The 27,041-nt window shown below is 55.3% G+C and overlaps 2 protein-coding genes across 2 annotated transcripts in view; one reads left to right on the top strand and one right to left on the bottom strand.

The window, feature by feature from the left end:
• The window catches only part of ZBTB48 (zinc finger and BTB domain containing 48), a 299,924-nt gene that overhangs the window by 115,137 nt on the left and 157,746 nt on the right, over positions 1-27,041 (bottom strand). The gene's annotated exons all lie outside the window — the stretch shown is intronic.
• ACOT7 (acyl-CoA thioesterase 7) overlaps positions 24,155-27,041 on the top strand; it is a 37,520-nt gene continuing 34,633 nt past the window's right edge. The window contains 2 exon segments of the mRNA XM_056124964.1: positions 24,155-24,244; positions 24,247-24,320. Of these exon segments, the coding sequence (XP_055980939.1) occupies positions 24,155-24,244; positions 24,247-24,320 (164 nt within the window).

Here is a 27,041-nt window from a genome sequence, read left to right as displayed (position 1 = left end):
GTGATTCCTGAGTACAGAGTCAGGAGTAACCCCTGAGCATCACTAGGTGTGGCCTTAAAAAAAATTAAAAAAAGAAAGAAAGGGGATAAAGAGATAGGATAGTAGCACAGTGGGAAGGGTGTCTGCCTTGCATGTTACTGACCTGGGTTCAAGTCCCAACACCCCCTACGGTCCCCCAGACCCAACCAGGAGTGATCCCTGAGCTCAGATACAGGAGTAAGACTCGAACACTGCCAGGTATGGCCCAAACAAAACAATAACACCACCAACAGAACCCGAAACAACAACAATAAAAAGAAATGGGGGCTGAGGCAATAGTGCAGTGGGGAGGACACTTGTCTTGCACACGGCCGACCCAGGTGCAACAGGGTTCAATACCCAAATAGTCCCCTCAGCACCGTCCAGGAGTCATCCCTGAGCACAGGGCCAGGAGTAATCTCTGAACATCACCGGGTGTGGCCTAAAAACCAAAAAAACAAATAAGTAAACACTTAATCACTTAACTTCCTGTTAGTCATCGATTTGCTCGAGCGGACGCCAGTAACGTCTCCATTTGTCCCTGTCGTGTGCTAGTGTAGCCCAATGGCATCTGTTGGCTCCGGGAACATGAAGAGCCTCAAACCGATCATTCATGATCTTGACGAAGAAGTCTGACCATCTGGTAGGTGGGCGGCCACGCGGTCTTTTGACATCCCGTGGAATCCAGTCGATAACAGCTCTAGTCCAGGGGTCGTCTTTAAATCTCATTACGTGACCAGCCCATCTGATTTTCGACACCTTGGCAAATGAGACAGTGTCCCTGATTCTTGATCATCGACGGATGTCGGAACTCCGGATTTTTTCTCTCATTTGAGTGAACCGTGATATTCCAAGCGTAGCTCTTTCTGTTCTTCTTTGGGAGACCTGAATAGCGTTCTCATCCTGTTTGCGTAGGGCCCAGGTCTCTGAGGCATATGTTAATGCAGGAAGAACAGTGGAATCAAAGAGATGTGCCCGGAGCCGGAGGTTCTTCGTCCTCTTAGCTATTTCTTCGACGTTCTTGAAGGCTTTCCAAGCTGCTCTCTTCCTCCTGTGCAGCTCGGGTGCCAGGTCATTTGTCATGTTGACCTCTCGACCTAGGTACACATAGCTGTTGCATTCGGAGATGGTTGTTCCATTGAGAGCGAATGGGGCGTCAGGAACGAGGCTGTTTCTCATAAACATTGTCTTCATAAGATTCAGCTGTAGTCCTACCTTTCCACACTCACGGTCAAAGTCGGCCAGCATTTGTGCCGCTTGGCTGATGTTTGGTGTTATTAAAACAATGTCATCAGCAAAGCGGAGGTGGTGTAGTTGCCGACCATCTATCTTCACTCCCATTCCTTCCCATTCCAGTCGTCGCATGATGTTCTCGAGGGTGGCACTGAAGAGTTTCGGTGAAATGGTATCACCCTGCCGCACCCCTCTCTTGACATCAACGATCACTTCTTTGTAGAATGGTGAGATCCTGGTAGTGAATCCGCAATACAGCTCACGGAGGATCTTGATGTATTGGGCTTGAATGCCCTGATTGGCTAGGGCTTCAATGACCGCTTCCGTCTCAACAGAATCAAAGTAAACACATAAAAAAAAAAAAAAAACTCCCTATGAGCAAGTTCCGGTTGGCTGCCCTAGTAATTCAGATATTCACTGTTCATCCCATTTCCTTCCTTGGCTGTTTCCTGCTGGCCCTTGCATGTTGGCTGAGGTGCTGCACAAGGAACCCTGTGCTGGGGGGCACTTGTGTGGGGCAGAGCGGGGGATCAAAGTCGGGGTCTCAAGCTCCAAGCTATATCCCTACTTGCACCAGTCACTTGGGAGGAGCTGGGCCCCGCCCCATGGTGTTCCGGGGGGAGTCATACTCTTGTGCTGGAAAGGCAACTTCTCATTGGAAAACTCTAATCTAATATTTAAGAAGTGGTCTTGCCGGGGGGCTGTAACACTCGGGGAGGTGGGACCCGACCCCCGAGAGGGCCAGCCCCCCCTCCGCCCCCAGCCACCTTTCCCGCAGAGTCTCCTGCCTCCACGCCTGGCTGTCCTCACCTGGGCCCCTTGGAGGAGGGTGGGTTGAGTTTCCCTCCCCACCCCGAGCAGAGCCCCGGCAGCTGAAGACCTCCGGTTCCAGCCACAGCCATGCTTAAGACTACTCTCCACACGTTCAGACGAGCCTCACACATGAAGGAACCGGCAGAGGAACCCAGGTGTGCGGGACCCGGGATGTAGATCTCCAAGCCTGCTCGGATCGGGACTGGGCCTCCTCCACCCAGATCCCCCATCTTCCAGTATGTAGGCATTACACCCATCAACTGCCCCCGGGTGCAGTGTAATCCCATCAATGGCCAAGACCCAGAGACTATAAAACCCGGCTCCCGGACATCTATCTTATTATCAAGTTCTTACTCTGGAGAACCTGGCAGGCTACCAAAAGTATCCCACCCACACGGCAGAGTCTGGCAAACTCCCCGTGCCATACTCACTATGCCAAAAACCAGTAACAATGATGGGTCTCATTCTCCTGACCCTGAAAGAGCCTCGAATGTGGCGGTTTTTTAAAATCTCAGAGCTAGGATGGAGGAGATGTTACTAGGGCCTGCTTGAGGCAATTGATGAACAACAGGATGACAGCGATACAGTGAATATTTAAGAAGTAAATAATGCCAACCTGGGGGTTAGGGATGAAGTTCAGCAGTAAGTAGAGCTGCTTGCTGCTAATGTAGCCAGCACCAGCCGCTACTGTTATTGCTACTAAAATTACTACTATTACTATTCCTGTCGGGCTACTGTTACAACCACTATTTTGCGGCTTTCAGTAGAGAAACATTTTGAGTCCTGCTTTAACCTGACAAGGGAAAATGATAAGAAAATAAAACTACGCATAGGGTCTTTCTCTTGAACACGTGATTCTTTTTTTTTGCGGGGGGGGGGGTCCTCAGGGTTGATTCCTGGATCTGTGCTCAGGGATCACTTCTGGCAGGGCTTGGGGGCCCATATGGGATGCTGGGGATCAAACCTAGCTCAGCCACGTGGAAGATTAGTGCTCTCCTCACTGTGCTGTCTCTCTGGCCCCAGATGCAGATTTTTTTTTTAATAAAGCAGTAAGGGAGGGGGGGTATATTGGGGTTCTTGGTGGTGAAAAATGAGTACTGGTGAAGGGAAAGGTGTTTGATCATTGTATGACCGAGACTTAAACCTGAAAGCTTAGTAACTTTTCCCACAGTGGTTCAGTAATAAATAGATATGAGGAAAAAAATAAAATTATGAAAAAAAAAAGTAAGGTGGAGTTCATGCCTAATTCAATCAGCTAATCAGTGGCTGAATAAATAGCAGTACTCCTACATAAAACAAACAAAAAAAAATCAGTAAGATCCAACAGCATGTAGAAAGGATACTCTTTCATGGCCAGTGGGGTTACATCAGGAATGCAGAATTGCTTTCTTTTTTTCTTTTTTTTTCCCCCCTGCTTTTTGGGTCACACCCAGCGATGTTCAGGGGTTCCTCCTGGCTCTGCACTCAGAAATTACTCCTGGCAGTGCTTGGGGGACCATATGGGCTTCCAGGGATTGAACCCGGGTCTGCCGCCTAATGGCAAATGCCCTACCTGCTGTGCTATTGCTCTGGCCCCAGGATTGCTTGCTTCTTGCCTGTCTGTTTGGTCTTGGTCATAGCTGGCAGTGCCCAGGGGCTACTCCAAGCCTAGTGCTCAGGGATTCTGTGTGCAGGCATTAAACATGAGTTCCCAGCATGCTCTTTTGGCCTTTTGATCTGCCCCTCAGGTCTAGGAATGCAAAACTTTTATTAATATTTAAAACTCAGGGGGCTGGAGCAACAGCACAGCAGGTAGGGCATTTGCCTTGAATGCAGCCGACCTAGGTTCGAATCCCAGCATCCCATATGGTCCCCCGAGCACCGCCAGGAATAATTCCTGAATGCATGAACCAGGAGTGACTCCCATGCATCCCCGGGTGTCACCCAAAAAGCACTTCACTTAATCACTTAACTTCCCGTTAGTCGTCGATTTGCTCGAGCGGGCGCCAGTAACGTCTCCATTTGTCCCTGTCACGTGCTAGTGTAGCCCAATGGCATCTTTTCGCTCCGGGAACATGGAGGGCCTCAAACCGATCGTTCATGACCTTGACAAAGAAGTCTGACCATCTGGTAGGTGGGCGGCCACGCGGTCTCTTGACATCCCGTGGAATCCAATCAGTAACAGCTCTAGTCCAACGGTCGTCTTTAAATCTCATTACGTGACCAGCCCATCTGATTTTAGACACCTTGGCAAATGAGACAGCGTCCCTGATCCTTGATCGTCGACGGATGTCAGAACTCCGGATTCGTTCTCTCATTTGAGTGAAACGTGATATTCCAAGCATAGCTCTTTCTATTCTTCTTTGGGAGACCTGAATGGCGTTCTCATCTTGTTTGCGTAGGGCCCAGGTCTCTGAGGCATATGTTAATGCAGGAAGAACAGTGGAATCAAAGAGATGTGCCCGGAGCCGGAGGTTCTTCGTCCTCTTAGCTATTTCTTCGACGTTCTTGAAGGCGTTCCAAGCCGCTCTCTTCCTCCTGCGCAGCTCGGGTGCCAGGTCATTTGTCATGTTGACCTCTCGACCTAGGTACACATAGCTGTTGCATTCGGAGATGGTCGTTCCATTGAGAGCGAATGGGGCATCAGGAACAAGGCTGTTTCTCACAAACATTGTCTTCGTAAGATTCAGCTGTAGTCCTACCTTTCCACACTCACGGTCAAAGTCGGCCAGCATTTGTGCCGCTTGGCTGATGTTTGGTGTTATTAAAACAATGTCATCAGCAAAGCGGAGGTGGTGTAGTTGCCGACCATCTATCTTCACTCCCATTCCTTCCCATTCCAGTCGTCGCATGATGTTCTCGAGGGTGGCACTGAAGAGTTTTGGTGAAATGGTATCACCCTGCCGCACCCCTCTCTTGACATCAACGATCACTTCTTTGTAGAATGGTGAGATCCTGGTAGTGAATCCGCAATACAGCTCACGGAGGATCCTGATGTATTGGGCTTGAATGCCCTGATTGGCTAGGGCTTCAATGACCGCTTCCGTCTCAACAGAATCAAAGGCCTTCTTTAAATCAATGAACGTTAAGCAGAGCGGCATCTTGAACTCCCGAGAAACCTCAATGAGTTTGGTTATCGTGTGGATATGGTCGATGGTGCTGAATCCTTTGCGGAACCCTGCTTGCTCACACTACTTCCACTACCCAAAAAGCAAAAAAAAAAAATTAAATAAAACTCAGGGTGCTGGAGAGATAGCACAGTGGGTAGGGCATTTGCCTTGCACGTGACTGACCTGGGTTTGATTCCCAGTGTCCCATATGGTTTCCTGAGCACTGCCAGGAGTAATTCCTGAGTGCAGAGCCAGGAGTAGCCCATGTGCATCACCGGATATGACCCAACATGGCCGACCCGAGTTCGATTCCTCCGCCCCTCTCGGAGAGCCCGGCAAGCTACCGAGAGTATTCGATATGCCAGACACAGTAACAACAAAGTCTCCAATGGAGGCGTTACTGGGCCCGCTCGAGCAAATCGATGATCAACGGGAGGGATATGACCCAAAAAGCAAAAAATTATATATATATTTAAAACTCAGGCTGGGTGCTAGAGTGCTAGTACAGTGGGGAGGGCATTTGTCTTGAACGCAGCCGACTTGGATTTGATCCTGGCACCCCACACAGTCCCCTGAGCCCACCAAAAGTGAGCCTTAAATGCAGAGCCAGGAGTCAACCCTGACTACCACCAGGTATGGCTCCCAAATCTAAAATTAAATAAAAAGTGGGGCTTTTTCCTTACTGAGCCAGTATGACCCACCCCACTCTGATCCATTTGCTCGCGCACCCAGGGCTCAGGCTTTACTCCTGGCAAAACTGAGGGATGTCTAGCGCCAGGCGCCAGCCCACACCCCCCCGTGTGCAGATCATACACTAATTCTCTGCTCCAAGCTGGGGTATTTGCTGCGGACTAGGGATACTAAGGGCTCTCAGGGACACCCTTTGGAGACACACTGTGCTGGGCACACAAGAAAGGGAAGCTAGTGTTTGGTTTTGTTTGTTTGTTTGCATTGTACCCAGCGATACTCAGGATTATACTCCTGGCTCTGCACACAGTAATTACTCCTGGCAGTGCTCGGTGCTCGGGGGATCCGGGTGCAAATGCCCTCCCGGCTTTACTATCAGTCCGGCCCTTGTTGTTGGTTTTAATTTTGGAGCCATACCCGGTGGTGCTCAGGGCTGGCTCCTGGCTGATCACTCAGGAATCACTCCTGGTGGGCTCAGGGGATCTTATGGGTTTCCAGGATCAAAAGAGTGTTAGCCACGTGCAAGACAGAAGTCATTTTTGTTTGTTTGTTTTTCAAGATTTTATTATTGAATCACTGTGAGATCGATCTTTACAGAGCTGTTCATAATTGGGTCTCAGTCATTCCAACACTCATCCCTCCACCAGTGCACATTTCCCAGCACCAGTGTACACAGATTCCCTCCCCCAACCCCCCTCATCAGCCTGCCTCTATCTCTATGGCAGGCATCTCTCTCTCTCTCTCTCTCGCTCTCTCTCTCTCCCTCCCTCCCCCTCCGCCCCTCCTTTTGGCCATTGTGATTTGCAGTACAGAGACTGAAAGGTTATCACGTATATCCCTTTATCTACTTTATCACTCAGCACCTGTCCAGTGCACCTCTTAACCCCTGTCCTATCGCTCTGACCCCAGAAGGGGCTCGATGCTGAGGAATCTTTGAGCACCGCCTGACCCAGGGGTCTCTGCTGGGCCTAACTTCTTGGTGGGCTCCCGCAGGGGGTGAGTGTGTGCTGCCCCAGACTGTGCGTCCTGCTGTGTCGCCGTCCCCAGCGTGGTGTCTCCGTGCTTGCGGCCTCCAGGCCCTGTGGGTAGGGTGGGAAGGCCGACCTGCACTTAACCTGGCCCCTGTCCAGATCTCGGGGACACTTGCTGGACGAGTGTGGGCAGGACTGGATTGAGTCACTCACGGTATCAGCATCTCCACCCCCCGCCGCGCTCGGCCCAGGACAGGGCATGGGGTCTGGTGACTGTGGTGGGAGCTATGAAATCCTGCCAGATGCTGGGAGCCACAGCGGGAGGTAGCCCTCTTTGGGTGCTGGCGAGTCGGCCACACCCCGCAGTGCTTGGGGGTGACTCCTGGCTCTGCACTTGGGGCTCAGAGACAGCCACCCGCAGGGCAAGGGCTGCAGCCCGGGGCAATCCCCCCTGACCCCAGAGTCTCACTCTGTGGATAAGGAAACCGGGGCTCTGAGAGGTCAGTGAAGTAATTTCGGGGCCCAGGGTCAGCCAGCTGCAAGAAAATGCACCCTTGATCTAACCGCCAATTCCTCGAGTCCCCCCACGTCCTTTCTCTTGGGAGCCTGCGGGCCAGCAGGGGACAGAGTGACTTTTGAATAGGTTCCCGGGCCCGCGGGCCATGGAGCAACCATTGAAGCTTCTGGCCACTGAAGCCTTTTTGGCGCTTCCAAGAGCTCATCAGGGCATGAAACCCACCTTGGTTTCCGCCCCGCTCTCTCAGGCAACCTTTAATTATGCTTTTGATTGTTCTGTGTGAGAAGAATGCACGGCCCTGTCCGCCTGGTTTGGGCTGTCATTACGGGGGTCCGCCGATGTGTGCCAGAGGACAGGACAGTTTACTGTGTGTTTCAGTGGGCTCGGCGCCAGGGAGGAGGGAGGCTGGCGCGCTGGGAGCTCGTTGGGCCACCAGGTGGCGCCCCTGAGCCACAGACTCAGGCTCCGCATTGGCTCAGCAAGCGGGAGACTCAGATGCTGGCTGGGGAACCCCGTTAAGGTCAGGCGAGCATGTCCTGGAGTCTTAGGGCAATGGGTTGCTGGTCTTGCAGGCAGCTGACCCGGCTCCTATATCCCCTGCACCCCACAAGGTCTCTGAGCCCCCGGAGAAAGCCTTGGGCACTGCCAGGAGTGGCCCAAAAAGCTGAAGGAAAAAAAATAAGGTGTGGCCAGGGGCCGGCTGTCACCTGAGATGGAGTCTGACCTACTTAGTCTCAGGCTGCTTCTGGAACATGAATGCCTGACTCCCGCAGACAGGCTCCGGCCGCTTGGGGTGGGGGGTGGGGGAGTGATCTGTTTGTTTGAGGCTTGCCCTGCCATCAGGCTATTTTCCAATGGGCCCTTGATGGGGCTCCGGCTCTTGATTCTGGAGTCAGACTCCCAGGACAAGCTTTGATTTATTTGCTGGGAGGACGGTTGAGGCCACCCCGGCGTCCTGCCTCAGGGCTGGATTTTATTTCTTTTATTCATTTATTTATTGGGGGGCTTGGGGGCCACCCCAGGCATTGCTGAGGGAGCTTCTCCTGGCTGAGTGTTCAGGAGTCACCCCTGGCAGAGCTCAGGGGACCCTGTGTGGTGTGAGGGACCAAACTGTAATGGGCTGCATGCAAGGCAAGACCCTTAGCGACGCATGGTCAAGCACCCAGAACTGGGCTTTAAAGACTGACAGGAGCGGGCATGGGAGGTCCTGGAGGCCCCTCAGAGTCGGGCCTCTCTGCCAGCAGCTCTGCAAATGCTCTGGAGTTGGGTTTGTTTGTTTGTTTGTTTGTTTGTTTTTGCTTTTTTGGTCACACCCAGCCATCCTCAGGGTTTCCTCCTGGCTCTGCATTCGGGAATCACTCCTGGCAGTGCTCAGTGGACCATATGGGATGACGGTGATCGAACCCAGGTCAGCCGCATGCCAGGCAAACACCCTTTCCGCTGTGCTATCGCTCCAACCCCACACTCTGGAGTATTTGTCTATGGTCCCTGCAGCGCACACGGGACTCGGAACAAGAGCTCGGGGCGCTTACGAGAGAGCGCGCGTGGGTTTGGTCCAAGAACAAAACGCTTGGACTGTGGACAGAGCCGCGTTTCTGTGCAGAGGGGCCAGGTTCCCTGTCCTGGCAGTGCCCCGTGCCTGACCCCGCAGGGGACATGGGGAACCCTCCCGCATGGGACCCTGACTTGGATAACGGCATCTGCACCTGGGGGTGGGGGGGCTCAGCCCTGCGGTTACTCAGGCCATGAGTTCTGGAGCTCCCAAACCTTTGCCCACATCAGGCACAGCTCCAAGCATGAGGCAGGCGAGCACAGGTGGCTGGTGTGGGTTGCTGGCCCCGAAGGCTGGTGTGGGTGGCTGGCGCGGGCTGTGGATGGAGGAGCCCTGGACGGGTCCTCAGCTGCACGCCAGGACCAGTGGCCCAAATACAGATGGGTCATCCAGACCGAAACAGGGAGAACGAAAGCAGGGCATTCCTGGGACTGTCCCTGCCCAAAGTCCCTGGGGGTCAGAGTGACAACAGGATGCTTGCCTCTCACTGGGTTCGATCCCCAGCACCCCACATGGTCTCCCCAGCTCCGCCTGGAGTGATCCCCCAGATGCAGAACCAGGAGTAAACCCTGAGCACTGTCCGGTGGGATCACTTGATCACTTGACATCCCGTTACTCATCGATTTGCTCGAGCAGGTTCCAGTAACGTCTCCATTCATCCCTGTCGCGTGCTAGTGTAGCCCAATGGCGTCTGCTCGTTCTAGGAACACGAAAAGCCTCAACACGATCGATCAGGGTCTTGACGAAGAAGTCTGACCATCTCGTGGGTAGGTGGCGATGCGGTCTTTTGACGTCCCGGGGAATCCAGTCGGTAACGGCTCTAGTCCAGCAGTCGTCGCCAAATCTCATTATGTGTCCAGCCCATCTGATTTTTGACACCTTGGCGAACGAGTCAGCATCCCTGATTCTTGTTCGTTGATGGAGGTCAGAACACCGTATTCTTCCTCTCATTTCAGTGAAGCGTGATACTCCAAGCATAGCTCTTTTGATTCCTCTTTGGGAGACCCGAATAGCGTTCTCATCCTGTTTTCATAGGGCCCAGGTCTCTGAGGTGTATGTTAATGCAGGAAGAACAGTGGAATTGAAGAGATGTGCCTGGAGCCAGAGATTTCATCCTCTTAGCTATTTCTTTGACACTCTTGAAGGCGTTCCAAGCTGCTCTCTTCCTCCTGCGCAACTCAGATGCCAGGTCATTCGTCATGTTGACTTCTCGACCTAGGTATACATAACTGTTGCATTCGGAGATGTTCGTTCCATTGAGAGTGAATGGGGTGTCAGGAACGAGACTGTTTCTCATAAACATTGTCTTCGTGAGATTCAGTTGTAGTCTGACCTTTCCACACTCACGGTCAAAGTTGGCCAGCATTTGTGCCACTTGGCTAATTTTTGTGTTATTGGAACGATATCATCAGCAAAGCAGAGGTGGTGTCGTTGCTCTCATTTCTGCCCGTTCCAGTCGTTGTGTGACGTTCTCGAGGGTGGCACTGAAGAGTTTCGGTGAAATGGTATCACCCTGCCGAACCCCTCTCTTCACATGGATGGTCACTTCCTTGTAGAATGGTGAGATTCTGGTAGTGAATCCGTAATCCGTCCGGTGGGATTCCAAAATAAAACAAAGCCCCAGTGGGAAGCGGTTGTGTGTGTGTGTGTGTGTGTGTGTGTGTGTGTCCCATTTTCCTGATAAGGGCAGAGGACACAGCTGTCTTAAGTGTGCTCCTGGCACTTTTCAGAAAAGTGTTTGCCATAGAGGTGGAGTGTGGGGGGGGGAGGGAACCTGGGGACATTGGTGGTGGGAGATGGGCACTGGTGAAGGGACGGGTGTTGGAACATCGTGTGGCCGAAACCCAACCAAAAAAAACAACTTTGTTTTTTTTTAATATTTTTAATTTTAATTTATTATTTATTTATTTATTTATTTTTGCGTCACACCCGGCGATGCACAGGGGTTACTCCTGGCTCTGCACTCAGGAGTTACTCCTGGCAGTGCTCAGGGGACCATATGGGATGCTGGGAATCGAACCCGGGTCAGCTGTGCACAAGGCAAACGCCCTACTCACTATGCTATGGCTCCAGCCCCTATTTTTTATTTATTTTTTAGTTGTTTTTTACTCTTTGGGCCATACCCAGCGATGCTCAGGGCTGACTCCTGGCTCTGCACTCAGGAACTACTCCTGGCAGTGCTTGGGGGACCCTATGGGATGCTGGCATCAATCCTGGGTCAGTTGTGTGCAAGGCAAATGCCCTCCCCACTGTACTCACTCTGGCCCACAACTTTGTAACTGTGTATCTCACCATGATTCAATTAAAAATAAAATTTTAAAAAGACCCATTTAGGGGCTGGAGCGATAGCACAGCGGGTAGGGCGTTTGCCTTGCCTGTGGCCAACCCAGGTTCAATTCCCAGCATCCCATATGGTCGCCTGAGCATCGCCAGGGATAATTCCTGAATACAGAGCCAGGAGTGACCCCTATGCATTGCTGGGTGTGACCCAAAAGGCAAAAAAAAAAAAAAAAAAAAGAAAGACCCATTTACACAAAATTTCTTTTAAAAAAAAAGAAAGAGTCCTCCTGGGAATGAGGAAAAGGGGTCACGGGCACCCCCGGTCCTAACCAGTCCCCAGAGCACCACTGGGAGTGACCCAAGAAGCAGGTCAGAGTGGCCATAGGGCCTGGCCAAGTGTGGGCCCAGGATTACAAATAAACAAGTAAATTAATCAAAACTTTAAAACTGGAAAAACAAGAAAAGATTCTGGGGACTGGAGCAGTAGTATAGCGCGGGTAGCTGACCTGGGTCTGATCCCGGCACCCCATGTGATGCTCTGAGCACCCCCAGAGGGACCCCTGAGTACTGAGCCAGCAGTAAGCCCTGAGAGCCACCAGGTGTGGCCCCCAAGACAAAATAAACAAATTAATTTGAAAAAACAAAGAAGGTCCTGGAGTCTGAGCGAGCACAGTGGGAGGGACGCTTGCTTTGCTGCGGTCAGCCAGGGTTCGAGCCTCATGACCCTGCACACAGACCCCTGAGCCCCACTGGGAGTGATTCCCAAGCACAGAGCCAGGAGTCAGGCTGAGCACTGCCAGGCGTTGGTGGGGTGGGTGGGTGGAGCAGAGCGGAGAGCTCTTGCTCTGGGGGAGGCCCGTCCGGGAGTGAGGCTTCTGCCTCGGGCTGAGGCAACTCTGCTCACAGACTGGCCAGGCAGCCTCGCCCCACCTCCCCATCCCTGACTCTGCAGGGCCTCCCCGAGGCTGGGCCAGACTTGCTGGAATGTCCTGGGGTGTTTGGGGACCACAGGTGCAGAGAACAGAGCCATGAACTTGGGACCTGGAGTGTCTCAGCCGCTAGTGACCTCTGTGCCCAGCCAGCCCAGGGGGAACCTAGCCTCCAGCTGGCCCCTGGGGCCACAGGCTCCGGGACTCTCATGCTCTGTTCTCCCACTCTGACTCTATTTTTATTTGTTTATTTATTTTGGGGGCCACACCCGGCAGTGCTCAGGGCTCACTCCTGGCTCTGCACTCCTGGCATCACTCCTGGCAAACTCAGGGGACCATATGGGGTGCTGGGCATTGAACATGGGTCAGCATACACGACAAGTGCCCTGCCCACTGTACTAAAGGCCCTTGTGAGTCTATTTCTTTATTTCTTTTTTATTTTTTGCTTTGTGTGTGTGTGTGTGTTTCTGGGGCCACACTCAGCGATGCCCAGGGTTTACTCCTGGCTCTGCGCTTAGGGGACCATACATGGTGCCGGGAATTGAACCCCGGCTATACCCGGGTCAGTCACATTCAAGGCAATGCGCTACTCACTATACTATGTCTCCAGCCCCCTCTTTTTTTTTGTCGGTGGGTCACTCCCTCACGCCAGGCAGGGCTCAGGGGTTACTCCTGGCTCAGTGCTCATGGCGCTCTAACCCTGGGAGTCCTCGCCCTGCCCTGTAACTAAGTTATTGACTCAAGACTATGCCTTAGTACCAGGAGGTTTACTCCATGGCTTGGAGGCCAGCCGCACATGCTAGGGGGAAAGGCAACTCAGATAGAGAAGGGAGCACCAAATAAAGGGTGTTGGGAGGATCCTCCCAGGATGGGAGAAGCATGCTGAAAGTAGACTATAGACCAAACATGATTGCCACTTAATGGCTCTTTTGCAAACCAGAACACCCAAAAGGAGAGAGAGAACAAAAGGGAATGCCTTGCAACAGAGGCGGGGTGGGATGGGGGGGAAAGAGGGGTGGGAGGGCTACTGGGATCATTGGTGGTGGAGAATGGGCACTGGTGGAGGGATGGGTACTTGATCATTGTATAATTGAAACCCAAGCACAAAAATTTGTAAGTCTACAACTGTACCTCATGGTGTTTCACTAATAAAAAAGCAAAAACAAACACTGTCCTCCCATTGTTCATCAATTTGCTTGAGCGGGCCCAGAAATGTCTCCATTTTGAGACTTGTTGTTACTGTGTTTGGCATATCCAATACGTCACGGGGAGCTTGCCAGGCTTTGCCGTGCGGGCAAGATACTCTTTGTAGCTTGCGGGGCTCTCCGAGAGGGGCGGAGGAATCGAATCCGGCTCAGCCGGGCTGGCTGTGCACAAGGCAAATGCCCTACCGCTGTGCTATTGCTCCAGCCCTCATTAATAAAAATTAAAGAAAACACACACACACACACACACACACACACACACACAGACTATGCCTTAACATTTAGTTAAACTATCGGGAGTGATACAACTCAGGGCTGGAGAGAGAGGACAGCGGGGAGGGCGTTTTCCTTGTATGCAGCAGTCCTGGGTCTGATCCCATATGGTCCCTCGAACACTGCCCAGAGTAGTTCCTGAGTGCAGAGCCAGGAGCAACCCCGAGCACCTCCAGGTGTGACCCAAAAAACAAAACAAACAAACAAAAAGTAACTATGTCTTTTGAGTCTAAAAAATATTAGGCTTAATGGAGTCAGGTTTGTGAAGAGTTATTATTATTATTAATTATGATTATTATTACTTTTATTGCTTTTAGTTTCTGGGCCATAACCCGCTGTGCTTAGGGCTTACTCCTGGCTCTGTGCTCAGGGATCTCCCTGGCAGGGCTTGCGGGACCCTAGGGGGGGCCCAACCCTGGTCGGCTGCACGCAAGGCATGCATACCTCCCGCTGTGCTCTCCCTCCACTCGAGTTAATATTTTAGACTGCGTTTGTTTCTCATCCCTTATCTGTCCCAAATGCATCACGGGACGGGGACGTTACTCAGACGCCCACACGTCCTGTGTGCAGCTCACTCACCTGGACCACGCTGGGAGCAGAGGCAAGTGGTGAAGGCACGGGGTGCCCACATTTTGTCGAACCCTAATGCCCGGGTCACCTCTTCCCCGAGCATGTAAAGAAAAGGGCCGCCAAGGCCAGCTCTGGGGCACCTGCCTTGCAGCGGGAGGCCAGCGAGGCTTCGAGTCTGATCCCTTTCTCTCTCCACATGCCACCTGTGGCCCAGCGGCTCTGCTGTGTGGGGGTCCCTGCATCGTGAACTTGGGTCACCCCAACATCAGAGGAAGGGACTGAAAACCACAGCGGGGGCTGTCACTCCACTTCTAGGGATACCCTTAGTTTTTGTTTGCTTGGGGTTTCGTGCAGCACCCTTGCTCAAGGCTGACTCCTGGCAGCGCTCGGGGATGACTCCTGGCTCTGTGCTCAGGGATCACTCCTGGCAGGACTCGAGGCTGACTCAACTCCTGGCTCTGTGCTCAGGGCTGACTCCTGGCAGCAGTCGGGACTGACTCCTGGCTCTGTGCTCAGGGTCCCTCCTGGCAGGGCTCATCGGACCACATAGGGTGCCAGGATGGAGCTTGGGTCAGCACGTGCAAGGGAAATGCTGTAAACCTTGTTCTGTCTCTCTGGCCTCAAGAAACGCCTTTGTAAACAAAACAACAACAAAAAACCACCTTTGTTATGAAAAGTTATTATGCTTAAAACATAGAAAGATGCACAAAACATTGAGGTGAGTGTCGGAAGGAACCACGAGTTCTGTAAGCCAGGGCAGGCCTGGATACACTTTTTGCCCCCACAGAGTCTCCTTATTGGAGGGTCCCCGCCCCTGCTGACAGGGTCCCCATGTCCTGCCTTTGTGGTCATTGTCTTGTCCCTTGTCTTTGTCCTTTGTCACCACTTACCTAGATTTTTCTAACAAATAGAATTTTGTAATTCATTTATATTTCTTTTCTTTTCTTTTCTCTTTTCTTTCTCTTTTGTTTTTTTGCAGTGCTGGGAATCGAACTCAGAGCCTACACAGGCCAGATAAGTGCTTTGCCATGATGTTTCACCCCTGGCTGTTAGTTAGTTCCCATATATATATATATATATATATATTTTGCTTTTTGGGTCACACTCAGTGATGCTCAGGGCTGACTCCTGGCTCTGCACTCAGGAATTACTCCTGGCAGTGCTCAGGGAACCATATGGGACGCTGGGAATCGAACCCGGGTTGGCCGCGTGAAAGGCAAAAGCCCTCCCTGCTGTGCTATCGCTCCCGCCCCTTCTATTTTGGTTTGGGGCCACATCCGGTGGCGTTTGAGGGACCGCTTTTGTGTTGGGGGGACCATGCAGTCCCGGACCTCAGACCTGGGTGTCCCCCATGTGGTCTAGCAGGCAGACCCATCCCCCATCCCCACTCCTGAGATGCCTGTGCCAGGCGGGGCCTGGCTGGATTTGGCACCACCCGTGCCCCATGCTGGGGGTCCATCCGGGGGCCTTGCACGTGGCAGGTGTGGCGGTCACAGCGCAGACCCCAGCACACAGGCCTCTCTTCCCTGTGTGTTTCCTGGCTCGGGGTCCCAGCCTCATGGGTCACTGGCACATTTGGGGTCCCCCTCACACAGGGCTGTTGTGCTTCTCTCAGTGATCAGGGCAATTCCCCCGTCCACTCTGCTGTTGGTGGGCATTTGGTTTCAACTTCCTTCTACTTTCGGTTTCAACTTACTACAAAGGACTTGTTTGTGTATCCCTTTTTTGAGGGGGCCACACCTGCCAGGGATTGAACCAGGCCTCATGTTTTTTTTTTTCCTTTTTGGGTCACACCAGTGATGCATAGGGGTTTCTCCTGGCTCTGCACTCAGGAATCACTCCCGGCGGTGCTCAGAGGACCATATGGGATGCTGGGCATCAAACCCAGGTGGGCCGCGTGCAAGGCAAATGCCTTCCCCACTGTGCCATGGCTCCAACCCCCCACCTCATGCTTTTGAAAGCTGTGAAACCCTCGAGCGGCATCCCCAGTTTTTAAGCTTATCCGAACTCTCCCAGTTTCAACAGGTAGGATAGAAATTTCCAGGCCCAAGAGAACCGGTGACTTTTGCCTGAGTGATTATTTACTTCTGCTTCTCTGGGAGGCCAGGCCTGTTGCCGTCCCAGCTGCCAGTCCATGCGATTGTTCTCTGTCGTGCCTCTCCCAACGTGGGGGAAATTAAGGAGGCGGGTGGAGGCCAGTGGGTAACTGGGGGTGGAGCGTCTGGCGCGAGTGAGGCAGGCGGCCAGCGCGCCCCAAGCTGAGTCACACTCAGTTCCTGCCTGCCTTTGAGACCTGGGAACCACAACCCAGAGCAACCACAAGGAAGGCCGAGGGGGTGGTGAGAGAGGGGAGTGTCCAGGTGGTGACAGAATGGAAAAGCAGCCCCCTCAGATCTCTGGTTTCTCCCCCGCCCCCAAAAGGTCACCGGTGTCACTTTTAGGAGAAACTATTTATATATCACGTACGTGTTGATTTGGGGGTCTTGGCGGCCACTCACAGCGATGCTCAGTGCTGACTCCTGACTTGGTGGTGCTCAGGAGGCCACTCCTGGTGGGGCTCGGGGACCGTGTGTGGTGCTGAGGATTGAACAAGAGTTTGGTGGCATGGGGCTGGAGCCATAGCACAGCGGGTAGGGCATTTGCCTGGTACACGGCCGACTCGGGTTTGATTTCCAGCATCCCATGCGGTCCCCTGAGCACCACCAGGAGTAATTCCTGAGTGCAAAGCCAGGAGCAATCCCTGTGCATCGCCGGGTGTGACCCAAAACGTGGAAAAAAAAAAAAGAGTTGGCGGCGTGTAATATCAGCGCCTGACTCCCTATCCAGTCTCTGCCTCTTCAGCCATGTCCAGACGTGCTCAGGGGCTACTCCTGGCTCAGTGATGGTTGTTTGTAGTGTTCTCGGGGGACTGTGCAGTGGCAGGATCGAACTTGGATCTCCCACATGCCAGACTTGTGCTCAGCCGAGGGAGCTCATCCCCAGGCCCCTGGCCCCTTTCACCCAACAAGCACAGCTCTGGCAGCACCTAGAAAGCTCTGGACGCCTCATACGGCTGATTCTCAGTTCCGTTTGCGTGGCTGTGCAAGAAACACCTTTCAGTATTGCCAAACTTCCGCTACCTCCACATTCTGTCGCGTGACTCCACAGGGGGCCTGGACTCCCCGAACTGCCCCTGTTACCGAAGGTCAGTCATGGGTAATTTGTTTTTGTTTTGCTCTTGGGGTCGCACCCGGCGATGCTCAGGGGTTACTCCTGGCTCCGCACTCAGGAATCAATTACTCCTGGCGGTGCTCGGGGAACCATATGGGATGCCGGGGTTAGAACCCGTTTGGCCGTGTGCAAGGCAAACGCCCTCCCTGCTGTGCTATCGCTCCAGCCCCGTTACGGATCTTTTGTTTTGCTCCACGCCTTGGTGGTGCGGGGGACCAACTCCTGGCAGGGCGCTGGGGCCCCATATGTGGTGCCGGGGATCGAACCCGTGCCAGCACTGAGCGAAGCAGCATCTTCACCCCTGCCGTGCCTCCAGGCTCCGAATTCTGGCGAATTCTGCTGATCCACAAAAGAGCCTGGAGGCGAAATAGCCGGGTTGAGTTCCCTGCTGCCACACAGCCCACGGATTGCCCAGGGCTCCTGAAGTACTGAGAACCTCCGATTCCTCGAGATGCTCTTCTAGGAACTAGGTCCTGGCAGTAAATAAAGCGGCCGGAGGAGCATGTCCTCGCTGAGGTAGCCGAAACAGGGACCCGAGTGAAATGTGCGCGCAGTCCCAGGGCCGCGAAGCACGGCAAGGGAACACAGCTTGACCCGGGAAGTTCAGCAGGAGGTGATAGACACTTTTTATTTTTGTTTTGGGGTCACACCTGGCGATGTGCAGGGCTGACTCCTGGCTCTGTGCTCAGGGCTGACTCCCGGCTCTGTGCTCAGGGCTGACTCCTGGCTCTGTGCTCAGGGCTCATTCCTGGCTCTGTGCTCAGTTCTGGCTCCCAGTTCTGTGCTCAGGGCTGGCTCCTGGCGGTGCTCAGAGCTCACTTCTGGCTCTGTGCTCAGGGCTCACTTCTGGTTCTGTGCCCAAGGCTCACTCCTGACTCTGCTCAGGGTTCACTCCTGGCAGGGCTCGGGGGGACCGTATGGGATGTTGGTGATCAAACCCAGGCCCCCTGCCTGCAAGGCAAGCGCCCTACCCGCTGTACTGTGGCCTGGGCCCCTGAGGAAGAGATCTGGAGTGCCCAGAAGGCACGTGAGTCATTGTGGGGCATTTGGGGGAAGCAGAAGGTCAGCAGAGGGTGGCGTGAGGTGCCCGTGTGCGGAGGGTGACTGATCTGCCAAAGAAATGCCAGGACATCGACTCTGCATTTCCAATGGGCTGGATGGGGGCAGGAACCAGTGGAGGCTTCCCGGTTGCTGGCTTGAGTTACGGGGAGAGCGAAATGGACAAACTGGATGGGCAGTGGGTCTGGGCAGGGGGGGGCCGAACCGCAAAGTGAGGGCAGGTGTGAGTCACGCGCGCAGGGAGCTGGGGTTCGGACGGGGTGTGTAGTAACGAGCCGATGCCCAATCTGGGGATGGAGAGATGGCACAGCGGGGAGGGCGTTTGCCTTGCATCTGGCCAGCCCAGGGTCAGCCCCCAGCCCCTCTAGGTCCCCCGAGCACCGCCAGGAGTGATTCCTAAGCACCGAGCTAGGAGTGAGCCCCGAGCACCGCCGGGTGTGGCCCCCAAATAAAAACAAATTAAAAACCATGAAACAAACGCCAAGTCTGGGGAAGGGGGTCCTTGAACTCAAGACAAATATTGGGGCAATATCAAGGGCTGCCACATGTTGTCAGATGGTCCTTCAAAGACTTCGATGCCGACTACCATAGGCTCAAGCAATCACACTTGTTTTCTTTTTCGGGAAAGTAGAAAAATCTATTGGAAAGTCAAAGAGGAGGAGGCCGGAGCGATAGCACAGTGGGTAGGGCATTTGCCCTGCACGCAGCCAACCCGGATTCAATCCCCGGCATCCCATATGGTCCCCCGAGCACCGCCAGGAATGATTCCTGAGTGCAGAGCCAGGAGTGACCCTGTGCATTGCCGGGTGCTACCTAAAAAGCCAAAAAAAAAAAAAAAGAAAAGAAACAAAAAAAGAAAGTCAAAGAGGAAGGAACAGTGACCCCCGGGTGGGGAGGAGCCACCTGCAGGGCTTGATCCCACTTCTGGCTCTAAGAGAGAAAATGTTGTGAACTCGGTTATTTTTTGCCACACCTGGCAGTGCTCAGGGTCACGCCTGACGGTGCCGGGCTTGTACCTGTGATGTGCTAGGCCAGTGCCACCCGCCCCCCCATGGACTCTTGAGCGCCCCCACTCAATGTCACTCAGCGTTCTTCACGTGGCTAAGCTGGAGACAGCCACATGCCTGTCCCCAAAGGGTCTGTGGCTGGAGCGTCACGCAGTTTGGCCAACAAGGATGAAATGGGTCCTGCACGGCAAAGTGGAAGGAGCTGAAGGGGTCCTGTGCAGTGAAATGAGTTGGAAGGAGAAAGACAAATATTGGACAATTTCACCCACGTGTGCAGTATAAGGAAACAGCGGGCGGAAGAAAAACACCCGATGATAAAAATAAATATTTGGCAACAACTGAGGTGAGTGGAGGGGAAGTGGTTGGGGGGGTGGGATCAAAGGTTAAGGGGGTCCAAGGAGAGTCGGTCGGCCTTTGAAAAAAACCCTAAGATGAATTTGTAAGTTGAAATCCACAGGCAACTATTTGAAGAACAATCCAGTATGAAAATTAAGATTTGGGGCTGGACAGATGGTGTAGAGGGGAGGGCGCTTGTCTTTTTTTTTGGGGGGGGTCACACCCAGCAATGCTCAGGGGTTACTCCTGGCGGTGCCCGGGGGACTATATGGGATGCTGGGGATTGAACTCTGGTCGGCCATGTGCAAGGCAAATGCCCCACCCGCTGTGCTATCTCTCTGGCCCCAGGCGCTTGTCTTGAATGCGCCCAACCTGGGTGTGATATATATGGTCCCCTGAGCACTACCAGGAGTGATTCCTGAGTGCAGAGCCAGGAGGAAGCCCTGAGCACTTAGGGTGTGGCCCCAGAACAAAGAGAGAGACTTAAGACCCTGTTGCCTGTCCTGCTTGCTTTTTCTCTACAGAGGATGGGCACTGGGGAGACACGAGTTTGTGTTGGAATCAGCCTCTCCACAGTGACGACAGAACAGAGCACAGGCTGTGTGTGGTGGGTGCTGGCCTGACCCTGGCACTGATGGTTCTCCGGGTACCATCCCGAGAACAGCCCCGAAGCATTGCTGTGTGTGGCCCAGAAGCCCAGCGCACACACACATGCACACGCACACACACACACGCACACACACATGCACGTACACACCACACACACGTGCAAACACATGTGCACACACATGCACACGCGCACACACATGCACACACATGTTCACACACCACAGACATGCACATACACATGCAATGCACACACATGCTTACACACATCACACACATGTGCGTGCACACATGCACACACATGCACGCACACACACATGCACATACATGCATACGCACATGCACGCACATGCTCACACACACCACAACATGCACACACATGCACACACATATGCACACACATGCACACGCAAATATACACGCACACACACAGAATAATATGGGGATCAATGAAGCTGGATAGGGGATGACCCCTCTGGGTGGCTTGGTCCAAGTCAGGCTCAGGAGGCCTGGGGGGGTGTCCTCAAAGAGCTGAGTGCGGGGGACAAGGAGGTGGGGGTCTCGAGGGTGTGTCCCGGAGGTCCAGGAGAAACCTTTCAAGAAAAGGGACATTCTGAGGCAGGAGGGACCGTCCAGCGGGTGTTTGCCTGGTACACGGCCAACCCGGGTTCAATCCCCATAACCCCATATGCTCTACTGGGCCCCATCAGGAATGATCCCTGAGCACTGTCCAGGGTGGTCCCAAACCCCAAGACGAAGAGAAAGAAATGGGCCTCCTCTGGCTTAGCCCTGCAGAGGCCACGTAAGGTGACGCCCAAGCTCGGCTCACGGGATGAAGCAACGGGGAAGGATGGAGCAAGCTTGGTTAATGGAACTGCAGAGACAAAACCCAGAGCAGCTCCGGGGGACGCAGGGAGAGAGAGGGGTGAGCTATAAATAGCTCCTGGGAGCCGTTTTGTGCAGAGGGAGAGCAACAGCCCAGAAGCTGGAGGGGAAAGTAGAGAGAAGCCGGGAGAGGCAGGAGAGGTGGGGTGTCCGCTAAGGGTCTCACCCCTCCGCTCGCAACAGGAAGCGAACAGAGGCTGCAAGCCTGGGCCAAGCCCTGCACATTCCTGCCCAGAATCCTGGCCAGTGGCAGCCGGCCCCCTCCTCCGGCACCTGCACAGGGTCACCTGGAGCTGACGAATGTCCAGCCGAGGTGACAGGCACTCCAGGACACAGACAACTCATGTTCCACATCACTCTTCTGCTCCCCTCGAGGATGAGGTTAGTCAGTCTGAAACCGTTCAAACCTCTTGGCCAGTCCAGGAGCTTCTCGTGTGGTCAGCAGCAAACATTGTATGTCGGCCAGCCATACAAACGGAAACACAGAACCCAGCAAAGGGGCCTGGTGAGATAGTGCAGTGGTAAGGTGCTTCCCTTGCACGTGGCCGACCTGGGTTCGACCCCCAGCATCCCATAGAGTACCCTGAGCACCTCCTGGAGTGATTCCTGGGTAACTCCTGAGCATCGCTGGGTGTAACTCAAAACCTTAAAGGAAAAAAAAAAAAAACCACCAAAACCCTAAATTAAAAAAAAAAAAAAAAAACCCAGCAAAACAAAACAAAACAAAAAACCCCAAAAAAACCTAAATTTTGGTTTCACTTTTGGGCCCCACCAGGCGCTTGTTTTTGGCTCTAATCTCAGGGATCGCTCCTGGGGTGCTCAGGGCAACCATGTGAGATGCAAGATGTAACCTGGGTATGCTTTGAGAAAGGCAAGTGCCCTGCTCCAGATGCTAAGATGCTATCTCTCCAGTCACGTCTTTGTCGTCCCCCCCCCCCCCCGCCACCCCCACTGTACTATCTCTCTGGCTCCTTCCTTGTTCCTCTTTGCCCCTCATTGCACAATCTTCTCCAGACCCCCAGAGTTTGGGGTTTTTAAGAACAAAATGTTCCCAGGGATCTTGAGGACACACATGCTTAAGCCGGGCAGGGCCCCAGTCAATCCTTGATGCTGGTTCCGCATGGCCAGAAGGGCTGTTCAGAGAGAAAGAATGTTCGAGTAAGGAACGTGCAGTCCTCCCAAAGCGAGGCAGGTGACTATTTCACGGGTAAGGAAGCGGCTCTGCCCTGCAAAATCAGGCCTTGGTGCTCCCAGAGACACTCAGAGACCCCTTATGAATGAATGAGGCTTTATAGGAAGCTCACTCCGGGGGGAGAGGGAGGCAGGGATGGAGGGCAGGACCCAGTTGACCCCGGGGTTTTTGTCTGGTGCCAGGAATAGAATCCAGGACCCCATGTATGCAAGAAACACCCCCAGCCTTATTATGCACTGTAGCACTGTCCTCCCTTGTTCCTTGATTTGCTCGAGCGGGTCCAGTAACGTCTCCATTGTGAGACTTGTTACTGTGTTTGGCAAAGTGAATACATCACAGGCAGCTTGCCAGGCTCTGCCGTGGGGGTGAGATACTCTCGGTAGGTTGCCGGGCTCTCCCAGAGGGGTGGAGGAATCGAAACTGGGTCAGCTGGGTTGGCCATGTGCAAAGCAAACGCCCTACCCGCTTGGCTTTCCGTCCAGCCTTATGCATCATTTTTTTTTGGGGGGGGTGTCAAGTGTTCAGGGGTTACTCCATACTCAGAAATCAATCCTGGGAAACTCAGGGGATCAGATGGGGTTCTAGTGATCCAACCCAGGTTGGCCACAGGCCAGGCAAATGCCCTAACCACTGTGCTCTCTGCCGCACCTCCGGCTGTGTTTATTTTGGGAGGGTAGCACAGCTGGGTGTTCAGGGCTTTCTCCTGGCTCTACACTCAGGGGTCACACCTGGTTGTGGGTGGGGGAGGGGGCATATGTGGTACCGGGGATGGGAAGGTGGGTGGGCTATTTACTTTTGGGCAGCACCTGTGCTCGGGAATCATTCCTGGTGCTGCTGGGGAATTCGGTGTGGCTGCGTGCAAGGCCAGCCCCTTACAGAACTGACCCCCGCCCTCTTTTTTAGCTCCTCCAAAACTTCTCGGGGTGCCATCTCGGATTCTGCCATTGACCGGTGCGCATGCACGTGCCCAGGCGGCCCAGGGTGGGCTCAGCTGGTCGTGGGTGGCTGGCGGTGGGCTTCAGATAGATGGGTGCGGGGTCCCTTTATGTTTGCTGCGGCTTAGTTCCTGCTAAGAAATGAGAGTTCTCTGGGGGCGACGATCTTGAGGTCGGAGAGACCGGGGGCCCACGCCCCAGCCCGCCCCCGACCCGCGCACGTCCTGGCGCAGCGCCTGGCGACACCGTGTTCCCGGCGCTGCCCGTCTCGAGAGGCGGTTTCCGTTCATTGTAAATATTTGGAAAATCCCATCTCCGGCTGCTGGAGACGGTGCTGCAATTCCGGGGGCTTTGTCTTGGCGGGGGGGGGGGGGGGTTCTGCGGCCTGGACGCGTCCTGGACGCCGAGGCAGGGGTCCCGGAGGGCTGCAGGGGGCACCTCGAGCGGCCGAGGGGCGCGCGCGGGCGGCGGGCGCGGGCCCGGGGACTCCCGCGCACCCACGTGCCCGCGCCGAGCGCCGCTTCCCGCCCGCTCCCCGCAACGTGCGCCGCACGGGGCCCCGCCCGGCCAGCGCCGGCGCCGCCCAACCGCCGCCGAAGCTTCTGGAAGCGGCGCCCGGGAGCGGCGCGGGCGGCCTGCGGGTCGGGCCGCCGGCAGGGCCCGCGGCGGGCGCGGGGGCGGGGCCGGGCGGGGCCTCAGGGGCGGGGCCCCGGCGGCACGGCGCGCGATTGGCCGGCGGCGCGCTCGCCCCGCCCCCGAGCCCGGCCCCGCCCCGCCCGCCCCCTCCATGGCGCCGCCCGGGCTCATTCATTCCGCGCCTGCCCGGCCGTCCACCTGCGCGCTCCTCCGGGCCCCGCTGCCGCCGCCGTCGCCGCTGCCGCCGCCGCCGCCGCCGCCGCCGCCACCATGTCGGGCCCCGCCACCGAGCCGCCGTCGGCCATCCAGATCTGCCGGTAGGCCGCTCCGCCCGCGCCCGTGCCCGTGCCCGCGCCCGCCCGCCGCGGCCTCCGCGCCCCCCGCGCCGCCCGCAGCCTCTCGCCCGCCCGCCGGCTTTCGGGGCGCGGCCGGGCGGGGGGCGCGCGGGCAGGGCGGGCCGCGAGGGGCTGCGACCGGGGGCCCCGCCACCTGCCCGGCCGCCGCGGAGGATGCCCGGGCGGGGACGGCCCTCCGGCCTGCAGCCCGCACACAATGAGGGGCCACAATCAGGGCTTCCCCCCACCCCTCCACGGCTCCTGCCGCCGCCCGGCCCGGGGGGCGCCGGCCTCTCCGCTCCAGGGGGGCCCTCCTCAAGGTTACGGGCCTGGCCCAGCAGGCCCCGCTCGCTGCCCCGTCCCCGGCGCCCGGGACGGACGGGCGAGAGGCCGGCCGGACAGCCCGCGGACCCCCTCCCCAGGGACAGCCCCGCCCGTCCGGGCGCAAGGCCCTGGGCCGGGCGCTGGGCATCACTCTGACCTTCGGCACCTGCCAGGTGCCCGCTGACACCTGCGTCGGGCAGCTCGCCGGGCTGGACTCCCCGCGTCTGGGCGTCCGGGAGATGGGGGCCAGCCCCACCTTCGCCCTCTGCTGGCCTGACCTCAAGGTCACTCTGACTTCTCTGGGGAGAGGAGCTTTGGGGGGCTGATGTGCGGCTGGGGGTGAGTCCTGGGCCGGCCCCACCCCCTCCTCCTTCCCGGCAGAATAATAGGAGTAACCGATCTCGGACAGTGGCCGCAACCTGAGATGCGCCCAGTGGCCTCCCACTGGCCTCCTGTCCTTGGAGTCCTCGTCTGCAGAGGGCTGTGTGTCCAGTCCCAGGGGGCGTCTCCCATCCCTGGGGCTTCGGGTGGCTGGCCTTGGGGTCCTTGTGTGCAAGGGCCTGTGCGTCGTCCCATCCCTGGGGGCATGCGGCCACTGTCCTTGGAGTCCTCGTCTGCAGGGACTGTCGTCCTTTCCCTGGGGGCGTGGGGCCGCTGGCCTTGGGATTCTGCCTGAAGGGGACTGTCATCCCTTCCCTGGGGGTGTTCAGGTGGCTGTCCTTGGGGTCCTTGTCTGCAGGGGGCCGTGAGTCCCATGGGGGGGGGGCATCGGATGGCGTGTTCTCCCCCTCTGGTGCTGTGCATCTGTGCTCGCTCCGGAATTGAGACCTGAGTTCAGCCCCCAGGGTCCAGGCCGGCTTTCCTAGTTTCCTCTGGCACACGATTGTCGCTTTGTTCCAGTAGATTCTAACAGGCCTGGGTTTGGGTGGCTCTGGGCACACAGGGAGTGTGTGTGTTTGTGTATGTGTATGTGTATGTATGTGTGTGTGTCTGTGTCTGTGTGTTAGTGGATCTGCGTGAGGGTCTGTGTATGAGAATGTGTGTGCCTGTGTGTCTGCGTGTGAGTGTGTCTGTGTGTGTTTCTGTGAGCATGTCTGTGTGTAAATGTGTGTGAGTGTAAATGTGTGTGCCTGTGTGTGTCTGTGCATATGTGTGTGAGGGGTGTCTTTGTGTGTGTCTTTGAGTGTCTGTATGTGTCTGTGTGTCAGTTGTATGTGTGTGTTTTGTGTTTGTGAGTGTGTCTGTGTCTGTGTCTCTGTGTGTGAATGTGTGTGTATCTGTGAGAGTGTGTGTGGTTCCGTGAATGTGTCAGTGAGTGTGTGCGTGAGCTTGTCTCTGTGTAAATGTGTCTCTGTGTCGTGTGAGTGTGAGTGTGTAAGAGTTTGTGTCTGTGTGTCTCTGTGTGTGTCTGTGTGAGTGTGTGCAAGTGAGTGTGTGTTTGTGTGTGAATTAGTGTCTCTGTGTCTGAATGTGTCTGTGTGTCTCTGTATGTGTCTCTTTGTGAGTGTGTCTGTGTGTCAGTGTCTGTGTGCCTCTGTGTGTGTCTGTGTGTCAGTGTCTGCGTCTCTTTATGTCTGTGAATGTGTGCGTGTCTGTCAGTGTGTGTCTATGTGAGTGTATGTATGTGTGTATCTGTGTGTCAGTGTCTGTGTGTCTGTGTGTGTTTGTATGAGTGTCTTTGTGAGTGTGTGTGTTTGTGTGTCTGTGTGAGTGTCTGTGTGTCTGTCAGTGTCTGTGTGTGTTTGTATGAGTGTCTTTGTGAGTGTGTGTGTGTTCCCTTGTCACTGTGCAGGCTGCTGTCCTGTACTTTGACAGTTGCCTGTTGTCCCTGAGTGGCTGCTGTCCGGGGGGCCTGTGGGCAGGGTGCCTGGTGCCATGGCGTGGGCCAGGGGCTCTGACGCCCAGCCTGAGCACTTGGTCTCAAGCAAGCCTTGCCAGGTGGGGAGCTCTTTTCCACTGTCATTGTTTTTGGCCACACCCGGTGATGCTCAGGGTGACTCCTGGCTCTGTACCCAGGAATTACTCCTGGTGGAGCTTGAGGGACCCTGTGGGTTGCTGGGATCGAACCCCAGTGGCCTCAAGGAAGGCAAGTGTCCCCCCCACTGTCCTGTCCCTGTGACCCCAGGTGGGGAGGCAGGATGTGTGAGCCCAGCCCGGTGTGCACTGCAGGGGGGGACGGCACCACACTCCCAACCACAGGGCTTGCCGGTGGCCCTGTGGTCAGGCCGGAAGGACACTGAGCCCTGGCCTGGCCTGGTCGTTACAGAGGTGGGAAGCTGAGTCTCCAAGGGCCCTGGCTGAGGTGACCGTCAGGCACGCCCCTAAACGCGGCTCTAGGTGGGTGCCGGGAAGCGGAGTTGAAGGGCCTGGTATGGAACT

This window comes from Sorex fumeus, unplaced genomic scaffold (genome assembly GCF_029834395.1).
Source record: "Sorex fumeus unplaced genomic scaffold, SorFum_2.1 ptg000054l, whole genome shotgun sequence".
Taxonomy (NCBI): Eukaryota; Metazoa; Chordata; class Mammalia; order Eulipotyphla; family Soricidae; genus Sorex; species Sorex fumeus.
This window is presented reverse-complemented; position numbering and strand designations above follow the sequence as displayed.